At 33.5% G+C, this 22707-nt stretch overlaps 1 protein-coding gene across 1 annotated transcript in view; it reads right to left on the reverse strand.

Moving 5' to 3' along the window:
• CSMD1 (CUB and Sushi multiple domains 1) overlaps nt 1-22707 on the reverse strand; it is a 1094767-nt gene that overhangs the window by 12270 nt on the left and 1059790 nt on the right. The window contains exons 57-66 of the mRNA XM_071548449.1: nt 20270-20452; nt 17968-18144; nt 16791-16970; nt 15304-15477; nt 14174-14347; nt 11705-11778; nt 7996-8107; nt 6736-6915; nt 4984-5028; nt 715-876 (exon numbers count right to left, since the gene is read on the reverse strand). Coding sequence (XP_071404550.1) covers nt 715-876; nt 4984-5028; nt 6736-6915; nt 7996-8107; nt 11705-11778; nt 14174-14347; nt 15304-15477; nt 16791-16970; nt 17968-18144; nt 20270-20452 — 1461 coding nt within the window. The remainder of the gene's footprint in view (nt 1-714; nt 877-4983; nt 5029-6735; nt 6916-7995; nt 8108-11704; nt 11779-14173; nt 14348-15303; nt 15478-16790; nt 16971-17967; nt 18145-20269; nt 20453-22707) is intronic.

Here is a 22707-nt window from a genome sequence, read left to right on the forward strand (position 1 = left end):
AATACATCTGAATACAGATAGAATTCCGTGCCTGGAATTTCCTTGAACAGGAAAAAAATGGATTTGACTCACATCACAACCTTACCCACTAGAGTAGATATCCATATTGCAGTGAAAAAAAATTTCGTATTTTGCAGCCAACTAAGGAAATTCTCTCTGAACTCTTACCCTTAACAGATAGTAATAGCTGATAATGCTCATTTCAATATAACTGTGATGAGTGGCTAAATCTGAACTTCACAGTCAAATTGGCAGAAAGGAATGCATGATATTGATTAAAAGGTATGCATGATTTACGAAGTTATTTAGTTGTCTGTGCCTATTTAATGCTATGCCATTATTATGGCCATATTGTTTTAAATATTAACCACTATTGATTAACTGAGCTTTTCAATGGAACAGTTATTAAAATGCCTATAAACACTTTGTCTGCCTCTTCAATATTTTCTGTGAGTTCAACACACCCATGCTAGCCAGGAGTGTGAGATAAATAAGCCATACCTCTATATCTATATGAAATATAACACGAAAAATAGATGGGTGACTGAATATAAGTTTACTGAAATCTGTGCAGACCATTATGTTAGGACATTTCCTTTTGCAAAACAAACAGAAAAAAATATTTTTTAGTGCTAACATAAAGTTTTTGCTTTGTTTTGCATTTGGATGAAAATACATCAAAACTGAGCAGATTAAAACAAATTCTGAACCTACCTGATAGTTTGAGTTGAATGTTGGATGCCTCAATGAATGTGGCATTCACTTTGCTGCTTGTAGTATTGAACCAATCAACAGTGAGAGTAGCAGGCTGTCTTTTTCCTAAATATTCATAAAACCCTTTCCACAGTGAATTGATAAAAAACACATCTGAGGGAACTAAATAAGTGAAAAAAAAAGGAAACAAAGAAGTAAACTACAACAAAGTAACAATCTTTCTAGCCATAATTATGTTCTTCATTTTTTCTGTTATGGAATCAATCCACTGTTCTAAGGAGGGCTTACAGTAAAAAAATTACTGCAATAAAGACAGTATCTCCAGTGACCTTTCCCCAGCATTGCCCTTAATATACTACACCTTTCCATCACAGCATATGCTCTTTAAATAACTTCACACGTCATAGCTTATGTGATTCAGTGAGTGCCCTCAAGACTATGGAAAATAATGGGGTCTTCCCCTAAAGCCCTGTAGCCTTAAGGTATAATGAGAAAAGAATAATATTCCACAATCAGGGATTCCTGGAAGGAAACACTCTCTTAGGCCTTCCTTTTCATTTCACAAATCTATTAAAGCACTACTGTGGGTAATATTCAACTGAATATCAACTGCATATTCAACTGAATTAACTGAATTCCAGGCAGTTTTATCAGTAATTTTTAGGCTTCACAGCTTTTCTCCATACAATACTACTGCACCTGTGAACAGTGAAGTTGTCAGAGAAGGGAACTTTTTTTGATTTAGAAAAAAAGGGTCTGTTTCTCAGCAACAACAGTTTGAATTATATGAAAATTCTATAAAATGAAACATGAATTATTGGAAGAAGTATATGTATTTGGGTTATTTATTTGATGTTATTGGTATCTTTCCTCTACACAAAAAAAATTATTTAGGTATTAAATGTTGCATTTTAAATGTGTAGCTAAATCACCAACAAAATAGAAAGTCTCTCATTCAACAGTATCTGCAATATTAACATTCATTAAAAAGACAGAAAAGAAATCTTATGAGAAGATTTTACATCAAAAGCATTTACAAGGTGCTACATGCCTTGAACATTCATTTCTCCCCTACAAATTGCTATATTTCTCCTGTATGTTTTTCTTTTATAAAATCTGGGGGAAGACTTCCTTCAAACACGACAGTTAAGTTAAAAAACACAATCTGGCTGAAAGGTACCAACCCTCCTCCTGGCCAGAAAACACCTAATGTTTCCTGGCAGCTTCCATGACCACTACAAATGATACTTGCTAAATAGTTAGACTGATATTAGAAGTGCTTCAAACTCTTCTACTGAAAATCCTAAATTGAATAATTGAGGTTTTATTGCATTTTTTGTTCAACTCTGAGCAAATGTAAAGGCAGCTGTCTATAATGAAGGAAATTTATCAGTGCAGGTATCCTCTTTTGAATAAATTCTATGGATATTTCCTCCTCTATCTAATCCTTTATGGCAAAAATGAATCAAAAATAAACCCAGGGCAACAATACCTGACAGGCAATATATCTGAATATCTGATGCCTACTTAGCTGTTAACTAAAGGACAAATAATTCCTTCAGTGTCTTTCGCTTTCAAATTGTGAAAAAGTCATATGCAAATGTTCAAGCTCCATACACTATGATTTGAAAACATCATTGTGTTGTCAGTAGCATTACTGGATCCCAAGTAAACAGAGACCTACTATACAGCTTTGAGTATAAGAACTTTGAGTATAACCAATTTGAAGAATCCTAAGTGTTCCATTTCCAAAGTAAAACTCAGTGCAAGACTTGGCCTTTACACTAGGTAGCCTCAACTTACTACTAAAAACCTGAAGCATTACATTTCAATTAGTATCCTTAAAATTCATATAACTTCTGCAAATATATGGTTCTCCAAAAATTTTTCAGACTCTATTTTCTACTTATTTCTTATGGTTTTGCTGAAATAGTGGCATAGCATAAATTTGAAACCTGCCATTAAAAATAATATTAAAATATTTTTTGTTTGTCTATATTTTTGATTCAAATTTTGTGTCTGACAAAATTCTCATGAAGGCAAATCTCTAGTATTACTTATATGAACCTGAGAGGTACTATGTAAGACTTTTATAAAGGAACAGACTCCATACATCTTTCACCACATTCAACGTCTTTGGTCTGTAGTTTGTGTAACCACCTTGTCAATAATATCTGCTAAGCTTTGCAAAGTAGTACCACTGACTGAGTATTTACAGAATTTGCGCTTGCTGCAGATGGACAGAATCAGTAGGGGAGAAAACTGTATTTCTGCTTCCCCAGTCATGTTTTTGTCAAACATTAAAATGCAAGTGCTGCAATCCCAAGGGATGCTGCTGAGGATTTGGAGTGGCTCTGAGCCAGTTGTGCTGAACCCTTACAATGCCTGTGCCTTTCCCACTCACTGTGGGCAAATGCAGAATGAGAAAATTGAACTGGGTGTTATTATTCCAATACTGCACTGACTGCAGATTCTTCTCAGAACAAGACAATTGGGAAAATACATGGCTACTCATTAAAACAGCTTTCTAACTATTTTTGTGAAGACTATACAAAGCAGTGAGAACCTTAGAAATCAGAGTAATTCAGTTCTTAAACTTCACACGGTTAATGTAAGATTTATTTAGTTGCAACTTATACTCAATCATGCAAAAATATTTACTATTGTTTGTGAAGACATTAACTCTAGCAAAAAACCCCAAAAACCAACAAAACAAAAATTAAAAAAACCAAGACACCAAAAAACCCCCAAATGTAACTTGTATCCAGATTTTTAAAGGTGATAAATTGGAACATGAATTTATTCTGTTACAAAAACTCTAGTTTAGCAATATTAGCTTAATTCTTTTCAAAATAGATAGCAGCAAATCAAATTATACAAAAGGTCAAGGTAACATGGTAAAGAAAGTGCTTCAAAATACACAGTGCTCTACAGAGAATTCACCATTTAAAAAGACAAAATAATAGTGCAGACTTGTTTTTTGAAAAGAGTGTAAAATCTTCCCCTGTTAATTACTGTAATTTGCTACAGTTTTCCTTTTCTGCTTACTGGTTTTGGCATTTTCAATCCCAATTTTTTAATACCTTTAAAATACTACTTATTTTTAAAAACTAGTTATAAGGGACATAATACAGTATTAACTAATATTAATACTCTGCATAGTGAATATATTTGAAGACTAGGTCTTCATTTTAATTTGTCATTGAAATTTCAAAACCTGTGTGGTAGCAGATTAATGCATACCTTAGGTGTTTAGTGAGGTGAATCCTCCAATAAATGAGGACTGTATATTAATTATAATGAATGCACATTATATTCTGCTTTATTGTGAGTCTGTAGAAGTAAAGCATTTCAGAGTAACTCATTTATGGTTTCACCTGACACTCTCACTAATAAACTCACCAGGAAGGTTAATTACTAGCAGAAATACCTTTTTATCCCATCTACTCTACAGAGTCCTTCTGTGAATTGCCGCAAGTATGAATCATTAAATCTTGTTTTTCCTGCAGCTTTGCTAAAATTCAAAATATAGAACTGCAAGCTCATTTATTTGATGACAACTCTGCTCATTTTTAAATAAATAAATAAATAAATTAAGCCTTTCATTTTCTGAAAAGGATTGAATCTGAAAGGATTCCCATTAAGGATTTCTCATATGTATTTTTCAATTTTGTCACTGGCTGGAGGAATAGGTTAACTGCTTGACATGTTCACAAGGGGGCTTAGAAAAGTAGCCCACCTTGCCACCTGCCTAGTGGTCCACGCAGTTTCAGAAATGTTATCTTGGAGTACATGGAGAGTTTCCATGAAATTAAGGCCATTAAAATTTCCAGAACTCTCTTTGTTTAGTTTTGTTTTTTTTTTTTTTTAATATTTCTTCTACACTTGCAATGTAAAGGGCAGACCTTTGACTGAACCCAATTCCTGCAATTATAGTATATACTCCTTATAAGGCTCTCCATTATAGCATTTTTTCTGATATAAAACTATGTCAAATCTGAGTTTTGTGTATATGGGCTTTATGTTTTTGGTGGACAAAGGGTTTTGTGCGCTTCACAAAATTGGCACTATAGAAATTTAAAAAAAAAAACTCTGAAAAAATTTCATAGAGTAGGTTTTACAAGGCATCTGTTGCTATAAAAGAACTCAACATTTATATTCTTTGGAAATGAGTAACAAATACTTTAATACTGGCAATAGTTTTACTATGCATAACAACCTAGGATTAAATCAATTTATTTAGATCTAAAGCTCTTCTTGTATACAAACCTGGAGTTTTAGTTATTGTTTCATTAACTTCTCTCACTCCTTTACCTACAAGTAAAAAGACAAATTATCATTTTCATGAACATATTTTTGTGGGTTTTTTCTTTTCTTTTTTTTTTAAATAAAATATTAAAACAATGCGTGATGGATGCAATCATTTCTTATCCAGTAGAGCCATATCTAAAGCAAGTAATTGGTCTTGAATACTTTACATGTTTATACCTATACATACCTTGCATAACACTATTAGAAAATAATTTAGATAAACAACAATTTTACTGTATAAAGTTGTCTGGCTAGACAAGTATTTCATACGTTTAGCCCTAAAATTTTTATATCAGTTCTGGTGCTATAAAAGAGAGCCTTATAGAGGGGACAAATACTATTTTTAATTATGAATAATAGCATATTAAATATTGTAAAATTATGTTAAGGAAGATTGATGCATTTATAATACAGATCAGCCAAAGCCATCTATCTTGACTAAGATAACAGGATCAGATACCATGGGAAATATTCACAACTGGTGTAATTTGCTGTATTTCTCTACACTCAAGAAAGTTATGTCCAGATCAAGTTCTGGATTCATATCTGTTGCCACTTTAGAAAGGTTAATGTCCCACTGAAAGGTTTTGTTTTGCATGTTGTTGGGTTTTGTTGTTTTTTTTTCTTTAGAATCAGAAATTCACTAATTAGACTGATCAAGTGCTAAGGAAGCATAAAAAGTGTGAGACACTCAATAACACTTGTACTTAAAAACTGTAAACCAATTAAAAATAATTCCTTCTTAGATAAACCTTTTCTGTATTTTATCTTCAAAAAATAAAACAAATTAAAATAAATTAAAATAAAATAAAATAAAATACCCATAAAAGATCATTTATCTCAAATTATTAGAGTACCATTGAAAAAACATCCTTTGGGGATATATAATAGGAAGATAAATTCTAGTGTGTAGATCCTATGACAATGCTGAATCAAAGAAGTCTACCCTTATATTAAGGAAAATTAAATACTGCTCAAACATCAAAACTATTCCGCATAATTTGATACATTACAATTAAAAATCATATTGTAGACAACATTCCCATGGCATCTGACTGTTTTTCCTTTTTTTTGCATTCTATTTCTTATTTTTCTGAATTGGCAAGTTATAGCCATATTTATTCTCATGTGAATAGAAATTTAGACCTCATAATTAACAACTTAAACCTAGTCTAGCAAAACTCTATGAAAGTTACACTGACACAAATAAAAGAGGAATTTAGTGAAAAAATGTACTTTTTAATTTTATTGTTCATTGTTATTTTAGATTTCCTTAGACAAAAATCAGACCTGCATGAATCTAAAAGGTAAGATATTAAACAACATTTTTTTAATTCCTAATATAAAATTATACAGTAAATACTGAATACATTGAAATACTATTTGAAAATGTGACATAAAAATAAATGCAGATAAAAATAATACTTCATATTGCTTATGTTTTGGTGGCTCTTTTGGGCGTAAAAATATGTATGTGTGCCTGTGCATTTACACACAGATATCCCATTAAGTCTTCCTCCATGAGTTCTAAATGTTATGCTCACTTTTTGATTTTTTTTTCTGTTTCTTCCATAAAGTAAAAACTGTTATATCCTGCGTGTCTTTAAATAGTAAGTGGAAAAAAATAATCCTACTAAATAAAATAAAAATGTCAGGGAAAATTAATTCCAACCAAGTAGGACTCAACAAATCTCTTGAGCAATGACTTACTTTTACAAATAGGTGATTTTCCTGTCCATTTCATATCTGGTTTACATGTCCGATGCTCTGATCCACCAGCAAGAAAAAATCCTGGCTGACAGGTGTACACCAAAGTATACCCTAAAGTAGGAAGATCTATTGCTTTCACATCTACATGTGCCGGAGTTTCTGGCTGCCTGCAAGCATGAGCTGCAAAGGGGTTTGTAGAGTTAGAAAAAGTGAGGATAAGAAGTTTCCATAGGATTATAGTAAGCAATTTGAAATAAATGCATGCCAACATATTCCTTTTCATTATGTAAACTCTGTATAGCTTTTAACAATGCCAAGTATATATTATTTGTAAAAGTAACACTCAGAGTGTATAGATTTATTATTGTGGGAAGATGGAAATGATTCTATCACATATTTTTAAAGAATAAACCAAAATTAAACCACAATAGAAACCAGAAAGGAGTCGAAATGAAGAGAAGCACATGCCATTGTACAAGGTTCAAAGATGGAGAATTATTGTGCTGCCACAGCTTCAATCATCACTTCCACTCTGTGTTCAAAAAATCAAGAGTGGTTACTGTGCTAAATAAATGCATTATAGATTTCAGTTGAAATAAATGTTCCTTAGGAAGGTTATATCATAGTACATTGATTGTAACAGATATGGTTGCTCAGTATGCTTCTTTCCCTGTGCCATGTGTTCACTTATAACAACCCATAGATAATGTGAAATAGGATAAGAATCTAAGGTCATTCTAATCAATTACTTTTAGCTTAGGTCAGTGCATTTTAATACAATAGTTATTTGATGTTCTCCAACTCATAGAGAACTAGAAACATACTAATAATTTGCATAACCATGCATAGTCGAGAAAAAGCTGAGTTTTGTTGAGTTCTAGTTTATGATTCACAAAATACTAACCAACAAAATAGTCCCATGCATACTTCAGGTCACTTTCTCTTCTTTATTAATCCAATACACACACACACTCACAAATATGCAGTACACTAAAGAGAACAGACTTTTTTCAAGTAAAACTGAGAGAATTACTGTGAACTTCATTAAAAAAAAATCTCAGCAACCTTCCTTCAAATTAATATCCCACAAACATCTTTGGTCTTCAAACAGGAAACAAAAACCATTTAAAAATCTGTTTTATAAAGTTTCCTATTTTTGTAGCATACAATTTACTATGAATTTCCACACATATCAATTTATTTGTAAGTCTTTCAAAATTGCACAGTATTTTAAGCCATTAAAATAGAAATTGGACTTACGAATGCACTCAGACTGTATGCCACTCCAAGTTAAGTTAGCAAGACAAGAACGGGTGGTAGATCCCTGAATATGATAACCTTTTCTGCACCTGAAATACACTGTGCTTCCAACCTAAGGATCAAAGAAGAACGTTAGATAGGAGAGGTATCCATCACATGCAGGCAGATATCAAGACAGCGGTAAGTTAATATAGAGATTTCTTCAATAATAAAAAAATCTGCTTTTTACCATTCCTAAAGCTAAAATCTTGTTTTGTTTTGTTTTTAATGTGATAAAAAAATTGAACAATTGATCTTCTGTAACCTAATATTTGAAAGCAGTATGTGCAAAAGTATTGACAAGGCTGTTCACATGGAAAAGAATGACACATACATTTCTGCTGATTTGTTTGGCACTGTGACAGAAGAAAATTAAATATCTGAGATGCTTTGCTCTCTTTCCTGCACATCACTGTCTATACTTGAATAGAATTTGACCATAAAGTCTCTTTCAAAGGCTTCATGGTGTGAATTGACTAAATATGTTTTTCCTAGAGGAAAAGGAAAAAAAAAACACTATGAAGAACTGTTTCATCTACACATAAATTCACTGGAGAAAACTCCAGGCCACAACTTCTCATGTTGCATTTGTTACTATAAACTAAGTTTTATTTAAGATGAGTTTTATTTGAGAGTGATGTTATGGAAAGCCTTCCTAAGGTCAACTGTGAATGGAACGTTCTCAGAAGAAAAGGTAAAGTAAGAGAGAAAACGCTCTTTAGATGCCCACTGAGAATAGAAATATGCAAAAACTAGATCAAAATTGCAGATGATAAAGAATTTTCATAACACACAAGAGACAGGCTGTGTAGAGATTTCTAGTAAAATGGACTTATTGCTGGTATTGACAAAAGTAACTAGAATGTTACTCCAGGCCAAGTAATTTAAGGGTAGGGGGCTCATTAGTGGAGCATTACTGTTGTTTTAAATCAAACATCTTGTCAAGAAATAATGAACATATTTTAAAAGACAAAATTGGCAATATTGGAAATGTTATGATTTATTAATAAACATATCACACAGACAAATTGTGTAAGTTGCAAATGAGAAGTGAACAATGTATATGAATAAAATAGCTTGCAGCTATAGAAATGCAGGCAAGTTTGCACTGCAAACATCACAGCAGAACTTCAACTGAAATTGAAAAAGAGCATCTTCAAAAGTAGCTACCTGCTAACTTTACATTCAATTACATAAAACCTGATTACCATGATAGATGCTTAGCAAATGCAACATCATTCTTCCTGAAGTAACTTGGGAAAATCACTGGTATTTTTAAAGGTCAAATTACTGATATGGCTTTGCAGATATGTCTTTCTATTTTTAAACACATTAATCTCTATTTTGTCAAGGACACATAGCATGTCTGTAGTAGGGACTAGAACACTGTGTGGCTGATCTTGACTTTAAGTCATCTTCCTCATGAAATCTCCTATTCTGGTAACTGTCAGTAATAATTAGATGCAATTTTTTCCCCACTGCTCCAAAAGACCAAGCAAAAAATAATGTATAAGTTCAAGGTAGTTACAGAGTTATATTGCTTTTTCATTTTACTTGTAAAAGTTAAAACAAAAGCAGTACATTCTTTGTATAACACTTGGATGAAAAACATTCACAGCACAGTGAAGCACAAAAGCCACAGAATGAATGGGACAAGACAGGATGTCGGTAGGTAGAGGAAAACTCTTCAGAGGTCTGCCGGCTGTCATCACACTGTTCTATAATGATTAAAGACTGTTAAAAGCTGTTTTATAGAAACTTGACTAAATCATACAAACAGGAAGCCCACTAATCACATATGAAAAAAACCCCAAAACAATCTAGTTCATTAGTAATTAGAGACAAGACTACATATTTTTGTACTAGATGGAGTTCTGAGAGTAAACACGCATACTTGAGAAAGATTTACTATAGAATGGATGAAGACTTACTATGGCCTCTAGAGGTGAATGGGAAGAGAAAATCAGCCTTCAGTAGAACACTGAAAGTGTGGTGGGTCTGGTTGAGCTGGAATTTCTTTCCCTACAGTAGCCCACAGTAGACACAGTGATGTGCTCTGCATTGGTAGGTAGAGTGTTGGTAACACACCTATGTTTTGGCTACTGCTGAGCACAGCACTGTAACATTCCCTCTTCAATCGAGAGTGAGATCCTGAAAGGGGACACAAGTGGGCCAGCTGACCCACACTGACCAAGGGGATATTCCATACCATATGATATCAACCCAGACGTAAAAGCTGAGGCAAGGAGCAGAAAGGGGGCATTCATTGTCTCTAAAGGCTGACTGCAGACAGCCTCTATGCATGCTGGAGCTCTGCTTCTCAAAGAAGTTGTTGACCATCGCTGCTTATGGGAAGTAGAGATTAACTATCAGCTTCTGCTTTGTGCATGCGCACACTGCTTTTGCTTTTTTATTTTCATAAATGTAAACTGCCTTATTGCAACCCATAATTTATGTTGGTTTTCTTTTCTTCACTCTTACTCTTTCCCATGTCTGGCTAAGAAGGGGACTGATAGAGTGGCTGGGTGGGGACCCAGCGTTCAGCCAAGGTGAACCCCCCACAACGGGCCAGTACAATTCTGTTATTAAAGGCAATTTGTGATGTAGACAAAAGATGGAGAAATAACAAAAAAATCCCATGATCAAATTAGGTGCATAGATTTGAGTAATTTTTGAAGTGAAAATGGGGACAGGTTGAGGGTCAAGATTAGAAAGGCATTACTAGAAGCAGAATGATCTTAGGGGTAAGGCCACAAGATGTGGCTCAGGGAGAAATGTTTTGGTATCTGTGAGACAGGCAGAAGCACAAGGTGAAGAAATGAGCTGACAACCATAGCAATGAAAGGCAGTAAAATTGCTGGAAAGAGAGGATACCAATAACCAGAGGCTCTTACAGAAAGGACTTTTTGAAAAACAGTTCTAGTAACTGGATCACTGTGTGGCACTGTGCACTAGGTTCAGAAATAAGCAGGAAACCCAAAGAGAACATATTTTTAGATTCAAATCACACGTATTTATACCTGAAAAATCTATTCGATTAAGCTTATCAATCTATATGACTGTGGATTTGTCATTGTTGCATCTACATTTAATTCCTGAGTCATTTTTCTGCTGCCACTTGTTAAACTAATAATATGTGAGGAATATGGAAATTATAGATAGGGCATTCATCACATAGAACCTGGACACAACACAGAATAATTTTATTTTCTCTGACTGAATAAAATATAACATGAATTGCTAATTTGGTAAAGCCACATGCTGACTTTTTTGTCAAGGACTACATGGCCTTTGGATCACACAGGTCTTCGGTTGTTCGGTGTTTACTGACTATTCATCAATGTATGAAAAAATTATGATCATAAAGCAAAGTAATTGTATCATGTCATATCATATTAAGTAGTCAATTTATAAATAGCCTTCCCTCCTGAAGTCTTGTAAAGGATTGAACACATGATGTATTGCAGGATTAGAAGTTCTTTCTTTAAGTGGAATGTTTGAAAAAAGCTTGGAATGAAGCATGAGTTTTTATTAAAAGGGAGTGGAAATTTCCTAAGGTTTGCATCAGACATTTAAGCCTACAGATAATTTTCTTAGGAAATTTAATATACTTGTAATTATAAAATGCATTTTCATTTTAGAAAGCTAATAAATAGTAATTAAAAATTACCTCATAACCTCTGGAACTATTCTGTATTCCAAAATGTGGAGTACCAGGGTCTGTACATGTATTGTGAGCTGGATCTGAAGCAAAATGTGAAACACAAGACATTATTAACATATGGAAAAAATACTCTAAACCTGTTTGCAAATATTAAATCATTTCATCAATGTCTAGTGATGACAAGAATTCAATTTTAATGAAATATGTGTATTTCTATATTACATTAATATTTTCAACTATATTTTTAATATACATCACAGTAATTTCTTTCAGTACATTGTCATTACTGAAAAATATTTTTGTACGTACTTCTGGCAATGCAGACTTTAGAGTTAGGATTGCATTATTTTTTAGTAATCTTATCTTTTTAAACCTCTTTGAACTCATAGTATATCTCATTATTCACAATGCAGTTGGAATATATAGTGAAATCTTTACCTTCATTTCAAAATAACAGATTAATCAAGTTGGATTTCTAAAAAATACAACCAAAACCAACCAAAAAAAAATCAATAACCTCCCCCCAAGCCCCCAAACCCATAATCAGCCTCTGTTCTTCTAGCAAGTAAAATACGTTCTTTTTTAAAATAGTTTGTTTTCTATGCCAACAAGAAAACAAGTTTTGAATGGAGTACTATCTTTGTTGCTGGAGAACTACACTGCCACCACAAAAAAAAAAAAACCACCAACAAAAAACCCCCCACATGACAGCATAGTTTAACTACTTGTTTGATGTTTGGTTTCATGTGTGTAATTTAAAGCAACCTGAAACTACTTTTGATTGAGCAATGTCCATATTGTGATGGTGGCTTTGGGGCTGCTCAGTCACATCCACCAGTTAGCACAGAATTTGATCCGATGGATCTTTCTGTACTATACAATGGCAACCTCTTGGCAACAAAGTCTACTTTTACTGTCACTGAATTACAAAGAACACAGCTTGGGACTCTATTTCATCTGTAACAATTTTTTGTTTTCTCTAGAGGGAAATTAATGTGATATGTCATTTCAGTATGTCATTTCACTCTTGGCCAACTCCCATTTTCAATATTGACCAACAGTAGAGCATAAAAATTCAGCTGGACTGATATTTACCAAAGGCTTCAAAAGTTAGGTGGATGTTGACCTAACATGCAAGAATAAAAAGCAAACATGCTCTTGATCTTGAGCTGTTTGAATAGATCTTTTTACAAATTATCAACAGCTGGAATGCTATTGCTAAGAATAGACATATGAAGCCAAATTGACTTTTTAAGATATGTCTCATCTGAAGAAACAGTAGGGATAAAAAAAGACTTCTGAAAGTGTTCTAAGCAAATTGGCAATATCCAGAAATAGAAAAGCTTGCACGGCTCTTGCATGACTCTTAAGTGCCATTCAAGGTATTTTCCACTGTTCTTAACTTTCAAATTGCTTAGAAATCACAACTGTAAATATTTTGTATGATCTAATATTTTCATTTTACAATAACATAAAAACTAAGATGCAAAAGAAAAAATATATCTTTGATGCAGGACTTTCCATATGGTTCTATATTATGCTATATGAAATATAACCATAAATGTCATTATGACATTTTCAAATTTGATTCTTCTCACTAAATATAAAATTTAGCTTTGGAAACCTTCTTGCCTCTGTTAAAAAACAGAGATCATTGCCCAGTTCACAAAAACTATGGACAGAAGAAGTTTTAAACTCCTATAAAAGAACTCTGTTGACTGTTAATGTCTTCATTTAGAAATACAGATTGCTTTCAATAACTATACTTAACACCTTTTCCCTGAGTGTCCATCTCAGCACTTTCACATAGCCAAAAAATATCTTAGACACAACATAGTATATAAATGGGCTACAAGCTACATCTGAATATCTGAATATTATTTTTTTTTATTGTAACACTAAAATAATTTTCTCTAGCAAGATCAAATCCTGATGTCATGTCAGTGGGGATTAAATGTGTCCAACATTTTTCTCAGTCTGATTATGTAACATTTTAAAAACACACCAGTTGCACTTCAGCCAATGAAAAACTAAAAGTATTTGGGAGTTCATCAGAATTTCAAAAGATCAGAGATGTACAAGCCACTTTCACAAAGTCAAAAATGCTTTTTGAGTAAGGATTGATGCTGAAAAATGCCTTGAAATATGAGTGACAAAGTCTGGTCTTTAATCTGCCATAGTCTTCTGCATATCTAAGACATTCTAAAAATAGATGGAACAAAGTTACGCACTTGCACATATTGACATTCTGCATTTCCAGCAGACAAGCAATTATGTAAATTTAAAAATTGCTTCATATGTGATTGTGTTTATCCTAAAAGTTTTATACTCAAAATATGACCTTATTTAAATAGTGTTTTTTTATATTAAAGAAATGTTTCCTATATTTGGATAGCTCATTGCCAGATTTATGTTGGTGTAAGAGTTTATCAAGAATATTCTCAGTAGAAACAGTAAAATAGTGGTAATTATTACCAATGCACGTTGGCTGAATTCCACTCCAAGTACCATCTGCTTGACAGAATCTTCTTGAAGAGCCTATCAGAATAAAAGGGGGTCTGCACTGAAAGCTAACTTCAGATCTGTAGGTGAAACTTTTTCCATTGAGGCGTCCTTCTGCTGGAGTACCAGGGTCACCACAAAACACAGCTAATACACAAAAAAGGGAAGACAAAAAAAAAAAAAAGGAGTTGCAAAAAACTGCACATCCTTTAACTGAAGTATTCTACATTCTTTTATAGGCAAGTCAGGCATACTGAATATGAGTGCAAAAGTTATGCTCATTTATCTGTGTAGGATTGTAGCTCAGATAAATTCTTGACAGCAATTTAAAATTAATTGTCATTGTTACAGCTATTGTAAGCATAAAACTTAACCTGAAAAAATAGACCTTTTAATTGAGACACTTAAATGCTGATTAGATTTGGATGACAAAATAATCCCAAAACAGACAATGCTATATTGCAATGCTTCAAAATATAACCAGTTTTCAAATCAGTCACCCTCAGATGAGTAGGTTGGAAATTTTTGCCCTAATTAGGTAAATCAAAATTGTTTATGAGAGTCCTGACAAGATTTCAAGCACTGAAGAAGATGAGTTGACAGATTTAGAAGATGCTGAAAAACAAATACAAGCAAGATATGAGGGTATGTACTCGCCTTCAGAAAGAAAAAATTGTTTAGAAAGGAGTGCAAGGCTATGAGCTTAAGGGTTAGCATCCTTGTTTTCACCTGTTAATGAAAATGGAAACAGGGAAGAAAAATAAAAGGAAAAATGTAAGGGAATATTTCAGTCATGCTCACCACAAGTCAAATTCAGAGTATCTGAAATGATTATCAGTAAGGTAAATAGTGAGGGGTTTAATTGGGTAAAAAGACATGGAGGTGACTCTTGGGGAAAGGAAGAAGACTGTGCCCTTAAGTAGGCACAGCCACTCAATTTCATATCAAGGCAAGCTTTTTAGTAGGAGCGAGAATCCTGCAGTAATGCATATTTTACCTGATGAAGCTGTGTCTTTTTTAAACTGTGATTCTGTGCCTGTAGCCCGAGACAACTGGCTTGTAGCTTTGGTGAAGCCCAATACAACTGTACCCTGGAAACTTACGCAAACATTGTGGTATGTCTCCTCGCCAAATTCCTCGCCCTTCACAGGAGAGAATAGCTGTGTTAGACAGCTGATAGCCTTCTGCACAGCTGTAACTCACACTGGCACCCCAGCGATAATCAGATCCTTCCACTTTCCCATAGAGTACTGTTGGAGGGGGGCCACAAGTAATAGCTGTGTCAGAAAATAAAATTCATCATTTTAAAAACTTATAGGGGTTAGGAAAATGCAATATAATACACACTCATGCTTTTGAAATTTAAAAAAAAAAGATATTTCAGGCTATTCTGTTGCAACAAAACATACCTGTGTTGACAAAGCAATCTATAATAGACAGAAAACCAATCCAAACACAAATAAACAACTTTTAGGTCTAGGAAGTCCCTGAGTGGTAAGTTGCTAGAAGCTAGAAGAGTGCATAGCTTACATAGATCTGATTTTTTCCCTACATATTCAATACTGAATATTTTTGGCAACAGGCTATTGAGCTAGGTAAAATTTTTCAATAAATATGATTTCTTTAAATAAATAAGTTTCTACAAGTCTAAAATACAAAATATTTGCATTTTCTTGTGAACTAATTTTCAGCACTCTTCAATATGATTTTTTTTATTCACCTGCTCATTTTCTAAGGCTTTCAGCACACACAGTAATTAACTTTATTGGTAATTAGTGGCTAAGAGCCTTAGAAATTATCTGTTATCCATCTTCTGATAAGAGTGCCCAAAATGATGAAATCTGGAATGATCATGTTTACATTTCCATATAATTTCTTTTAACAAAGGGCACATACAATGAAAACACTCAAGAGTGATTTTTAGAACAGAAAATGCAGTCAGTTGAATACATATGCCAATATTTAATTAATAGGCTAGACTTGGACATCACATTGAAGCGGTGCAAGGTGAGTTGGTTGGCATTCTAGGCCTTTCATAAGCAGAAGATGCCCTAGGCTGTTAAATTTACTCCCTGGACTGCTGTAGTAATGCTAATAATTTTCACCAGGCTGCCTTATTTGCCTTTCAGCCTCATCCCCACTATGACCTTCCTGTTAGCACTTGTAATTAGCTATGTGGGAAGCATATTTTTGGCTGTTTATGGCTACACTATTGTAACAAGGGAATCTTTTACAGAAAGTTTGCTCTGCAGAATTTTGTCTATCTGATGCAGGATAAAAGGGCCCAAAAAGGAAAATGGCCACTTTACAATTTTTTAGATTGAGTCCTCTGAAAATCTTAATTGCAGAGAAATTTGGTAGTACTGTCGTTGCTACTGTCACTATTTTGACTGCTATTATACCACAGTATATGTGCAAAATAAATACAAATTCTACAGAAATTCTTACCTGAATGTTTTAGTTGTATTTGCACAGTAATGTCCCGGAGAATATTTGACATTTGTGTTTTTATACATAAAAACGCTAATTAGTGAATTTCACATACCGTGTCAAAACAGCATTTGTAAACTATCTAAATTCAAAAGTTTACCTTTGCATATTGGTTTACTTTGGTTCCAAGTGCTGTCTTTTACACAACGCATGGTAGATGAACTTGGAGGCTCCATCAAGTACCCTGGATTGCACTGATAGCTGACTGTCTTATTAAAGGTAAAATCATTTCCAAATTGAATTCCATTTGCTAACGCACCTGGATCTCCACAGCTGATCACTAGTGAGGAAAAGGAAAAGGATTTTTTTTTTAAATAAAAATGTAATGAAACATTGAATCATATATACCTAATGTCTTTTTTAGTGTACAAAACAAGAAAAATTCTGATCAATATATTTCACCCAAAAATAAAACATTAATCTTTAATTTTATCTTAAAAGTTATTTTTTCTCAGGTATTTCAATAGCATGGCCAGATATTTTTTTCCTTTAATACAGTATCCTAAGCTGGTGTGCTCTAATGCTACTGCAGTCTTTTAGTGGTACTTTTGGTAGTTTTGACAGGACTTTTTCTTCCTTCACCCTGGGATCTTTGTCTTGTTATGTCTAACATTGGTGGTGCAATGTAGTTAATGAGTTCCAGGAGAGCTATGAGTTTGGGGTTTGTGTGTGTGTGTGTGTATAACTGTACTGATGTACTGTGGGCCTGGCCTTGTCAGTGAGGCCAGTAGCTCTGTCTGCTGTGTAGCATTTCTCTGGTCCTTGCTTACTTTCCCTGATAGAATAGCCCAGTCTTGCTGCTCCCTGATTCTTGGTCCTTAGCAGGATGGTGATTGATCAAGTCTGACTCATTTGGCTTAAAATAAAAACTAGCATAGTAATGTATGCAATTAAACAAAATCTAATTTAGAACTACAAGAACTTCATCCTCTGAACATAAGCCACAAGGACAATAAGGGGGAAAAGAAAAGCTAAAGAAAACTATAGAAATACTTAAATAAAATATAATACTAAAGAATTATATTTTGAATGTTGACATTCATGAGGTAAACAAATACAATAAAGTTACCTATGTAGTCATCTTAAAAAGATCTTTTGGAACCATCTAGCATGTATTAAAAGGGCATGTACCTTTAATATATAAAAATATTAATGTATTACAATACAGATGCATGAGGGAAAATGTATTATTTTATGTATCAAAACAATAATTTTCACTAGGAAGGCTGGATGACTTACTGCATTAAAGCTTTAGAGGAAGAAAGTTTCTTTCTGACCTGTGCAGTCTGGTGCAGTGCCAGTCCATGTCCCATTAGCAGTACAATGTCTAGTAGTTAGCCCTGAAGTTTTGTAACCTTCCCAGCAAGCATAAATGACTGAGCTGGAGAATAATATTCCATCAGTGTATATTATCATACCATTGGCTGGGGTACCAGGGTTCCCACATGATACAGCTGCAAAGAAGAGAGTTAAAAAAACAAACAAACAAAAAATTTCTATAAGTGAATATTGCGGGAGAGGGGGAAGGAGAACAATGAGGTTAATAGCTCATCTTTTAACAAAAAACCTTATAGCAAGTTAGGTGGTTTTTTTTTGCTTTTTGTTTTGTTTTGTTTTTCCAAGTCATTGGAACAAATAAAGGTTCAGTTCATTCTGACAGACCTGGACATCTGTATTTGCCTTTGGGCACACTTTTGTATTCTCTCCTTGTCTTCTGCTATCTCATCTTTCAACTGTAAACATGCATAAATAGTAAATTATGATTTCTTGTCCACTTCTCTTTTAAATCAAGAAAAGAACAAACATTATGTATTTGGCCTCCATATCCTTTTGGCATCTGCAGCTATCAATAATTATATTTCAGCTTCATACATTTGAGATCTGACAGCAGTTTACCTTGATTACTTTGGTTACATATTGGGGTTTTTTTTGAGGGGAGGCTTAGTGGTGTTTTCTTTTTTTCTGTGGACCAGCTCATCATGAGAAGGATTTGGGTTTTTGTTTTGAATTTTCCTGACAACTGTCCTAGCAACTCTGCTCTTGTGAGACCCCACCTAGAATACTGTGTCCAGCTCTGGGGTCCTCAGAACAAGAGAGACTTGGAAATGCTGCATGTCCATCAGCTGGACGTCCTCCAGCATAATAGTTATAATTTAATAGTTAGAATGTAATACTTATAGATTTTTGATTGATTAAAATAAACATGATTTCCCAAATAAAAATTACCCTATCACTTATGTTTGGAATAATACCTAAATGCCTGTGTTTTAATTAAGTCTTAATCACTTTTTATTTATAAGAGTTTCCAATACTGAAGAGATAAATTCAATAGGTAATCCAATACTGAAGAGATAAATTCAATAGGTAAGAATTGAACTTGTAGGAATGAAAATGTATTCTCCTAATCTCATCCTTACTTATACTAAACAGAAAACAATTGAAGGACTATAGTAAAATGGAAAAAAGGAGCTTTTTTCTTTTTCTTTCTCCCTGAAAATAGAAGGTTGAAGTAAATTAAAAAAAAGAAAGGGAGAAAAAAAGTAGCATCTCAAACACTGATAATTGCCACTGACTTCTGCTGTCTGACTATACTTAATGTCTTCATGTAAGGGAAGCAGAAAGGTTATTGCAAAACTTTATTTTTCGTCTGAAAATACTGATCCAAATACTGATTCTGTGCACACTACCATTTTCTTACAGGTATGATGTTATCTGCACTGACAGATTAATCTGTGCTGAAGAATACTGTAAAAGAACAATTGTTAAATAAGGCTACTGTGGTAAAATGCCTAGATAAAAAAATATACAAATTTGTTAAAAAGATTTTGTCCTATCTTCCATTTTATCATTTAGTTTAGGAGACAACCAATACTACAGAATCCATCAACTTCAATGAATTAGATAAAACAACTTTACAAACAGTCTTGGAAAACAAGAGGTCATTATAAAACTGATTTTGAAGTCTGCTTTCTGATTCTGACTGCACAACAAAAAAAAATTCTTTTTATGTTTATCATCTTATTTTAAAATGTGATTTTCAGAAATATTTTCTATTGCATTTCTTCTGAAAGAGGTAGTATAAAAATATTTCATTAAAAATTAGTCAAACCTCTGTGGAGAAATATACATTTTATACTTAGCTAAGAATACAACTTTTTTAACCTTTATTCAATCCTTGATGCATAGATATTACAAGATGGCAGTAGTTTCTTGCTAGAAAACAGATGACAGATGTATTTTCATTCCATTTTCATCTCTTCAATCAAAAGCATTTTTTTAATCTTACATTTAACACAAATGTCTATTATCAGGCTCAGTATTTTTTGACTAAAATTATTTTTTTACAAGCTCCTTATAAATATGTATTCCAAATCTTTAGCAGTGTGGATTTAAGTTTTCAAGCAAAACATGAACTGCTTGCAAACTTTTTTATATTACCTCTCTGCAGAGCAGTATGAAAGCATATTTCTGCATAGGTTGTTTTTTGTTTGCTTGCTTGTTTGTTTTAATCGAACAACAGAAAGTCTTTAGTAAATGTCATTCAGTAGTATCATAAATACCAATGGTATCAATAGGTACCTTCACACACAGGCTGTATACCCGACCACGAACCATTAAGCAGGCATGTTCTCTCTGCAGATCCTCTCAGCTGATAACCCATTTCACACGAGAAACGTAACAAACTTTTTATTTTGAACTCATCCCCTAGTCTAGACCCATGAGCTGGTACTCCTGGATCATCACAAAACCCAGGATTATTTCCTGTAAAACACAACATAGTAGAATTATTGGCAGAGACATTATGTGCAAATGTAGTGGCAGTGACAGTACTATCACACAGTACTACCAACTGCAATGTTTCTATTATAATCAACCTCTGTTCTACTGGTATAAGAGTGTGAAACTAAAACCAAAGATGAAAATACTTGTCTCTTTACCTTACTTCTTATCTCAGACGAATAGGGACCTAAACATAGAACGTGATATAAATAAAAGATTGTTGTGAACATGGAAAGCACCTCTGTCATTTTTTGTCAGTTCAACAATTTTTTTTGTCTTTTTTGACATAAATGCTCCTTTCTACACATTGTATTTTACTGTTCAGCTTCTATTAATAACTTCTAATAAGAAGACTTAGAGAACAGCAAAATTAAGGAGAACCATATTCAATTTTTTTTTTAAGTAATGCATTTGAAATACAAATATCCACACTGGCACCTGTCCCTCTGTGCCTGTCGAGAATAAAAAGGATGCCTCATAATTATACTTATCCTTTAAATTTCTGTGTCAACATTGGTTAAAATTTTAGAAGAGAAAGAGCGTGTTGCAAGACAGACATTTCAAATATGTTGTCATAGGTCTAATGAACCAGTCAAATTCCTCATCACATAAAATGTCTGTTACAGGAAAAGCTACATGAGTTGGTTAAGGAAGCATGGTTTCAGTATCAACACTTTATTGTAAATTTTGGCATAAAATTGTATCTCTCCTAAATCCCTTTGTATTTAAATTGTAGTTCATAGCAACATTATCTTTTGTTCTCCATTTTTAAAATACATGTCTAGACTCAAATTCTGTTGAAACTATGGGATTTGGGTTTTGTTTTGTTTTGTTTTGGTTGTTGGTTGTTTGTTTTTTTTTTCCAAAACTTGTATAAATAATTTAAAAGGTTGAAGTATGTATATTATTACATAGGTTTTTCATCCTAGGCATCCCTTTCATATGAAGGGCAAAATCCTGAACAAAGGAATGACCATAACAAATCTTTGAGAAAACTAAAATATTTAATTTAAAATTAAAAAAAAAATCTAAAGTCAGAAAGTATGATTATATGTGCATTGTAAGATTTTAATTATAGCAAATATGAGTGGATACAATCATGTTTTCTCATAAAAGGAGGCCAAGACACGGTTCCTGAATTCAAGGCTGAGTTGTAGGCTTTAATTGTGTACACTTTGTTCAGTATTAGATTCTTCTAGAATAGATTCTTCTTGTCAACCTGCCCTACAGCATTTGGACCTAGATTTCTTGATCTAAACACTTGCTTGTAAACAGTGTAAGTGTCTTGAAGTCAGCTGATATATTCTGTCCACATCTTTATGGTGAAACTCACTTTCCAAAACGTGGTGACTGCATCCAAACTGTTGAGAATTATCTCCAGCACACACAAACTTGTGAAGTATTTGTGCATTGTTTTGGGGCTGCTGGATGGGATGGGTGACAATTATTCTGAGAACAGTTCTAAGAGTATAATGGTCTCAGTGATCAAGTACTAACTTCCATGACCTATGCCCTGGCACTGTTAAAGCAGAAGTCCATGTGTGGCCTCTGGATGCCATTTGCTTCCACTTAGCCTAAGACATTCCTATTTCACAGACATTTCTGTCTGCTTAAAATGTGTGAAATGACATTCAGGCTACCACTGTGGCTTGTTTACAGCATGAAACAACTCTGTGGTGCATACTTTGGCTTGTGAATGGAAAGGAATGGTTAAGGGTAGAATGATCTATGACTCTGAAAATCTCATGATGTCTCCGTTTCCTTTGGGATTTTGCTGAGGGAATTATTACAGATGAATGACTATTGACTTTTTTGTTTGTTTTTTTTTTCCTTGAACACACCTAGTTTTGACTTGAAGAAAATTTGAACTGAGATCATGCAAATTTATAGTCAAAGGGTATAGACAAAGGCAGTTACAGTATTATGAAGGTCTAGACTCCTTTTTATTTAGCAATATAGAAGACTACATATCCATTGTTGAAAAATGAGTGTGAGTCATCTTAAACAAGAATCTCAACTATTGCTTAATTCATAAGATGCAAAAGTTTGTCATTGCAACAGGTCCCAGGTGACATCAAACCCTGAGATCATATTTATACCATCATAGAACCTTCATGAATTCAAACATATATTAATATATAATAAAGAAATAAATCCCATGCAGAAACAGACTACAGGTTTTAAACATTATATTTGGATGGTTTTTCATATCCCTGAAGTACAAAACCAATTAGAGT

This window comes from Pithys albifrons, chromosome 2, assembly GCF_047495875.1.
Source record: "Pithys albifrons albifrons isolate INPA30051 chromosome 2, PitAlb_v1, whole genome shotgun sequence".
Classification (NCBI taxonomy): Eukaryota; Metazoa; Chordata; class Aves; order Passeriformes; family Thamnophilidae; genus Pithys; species Pithys albifrons.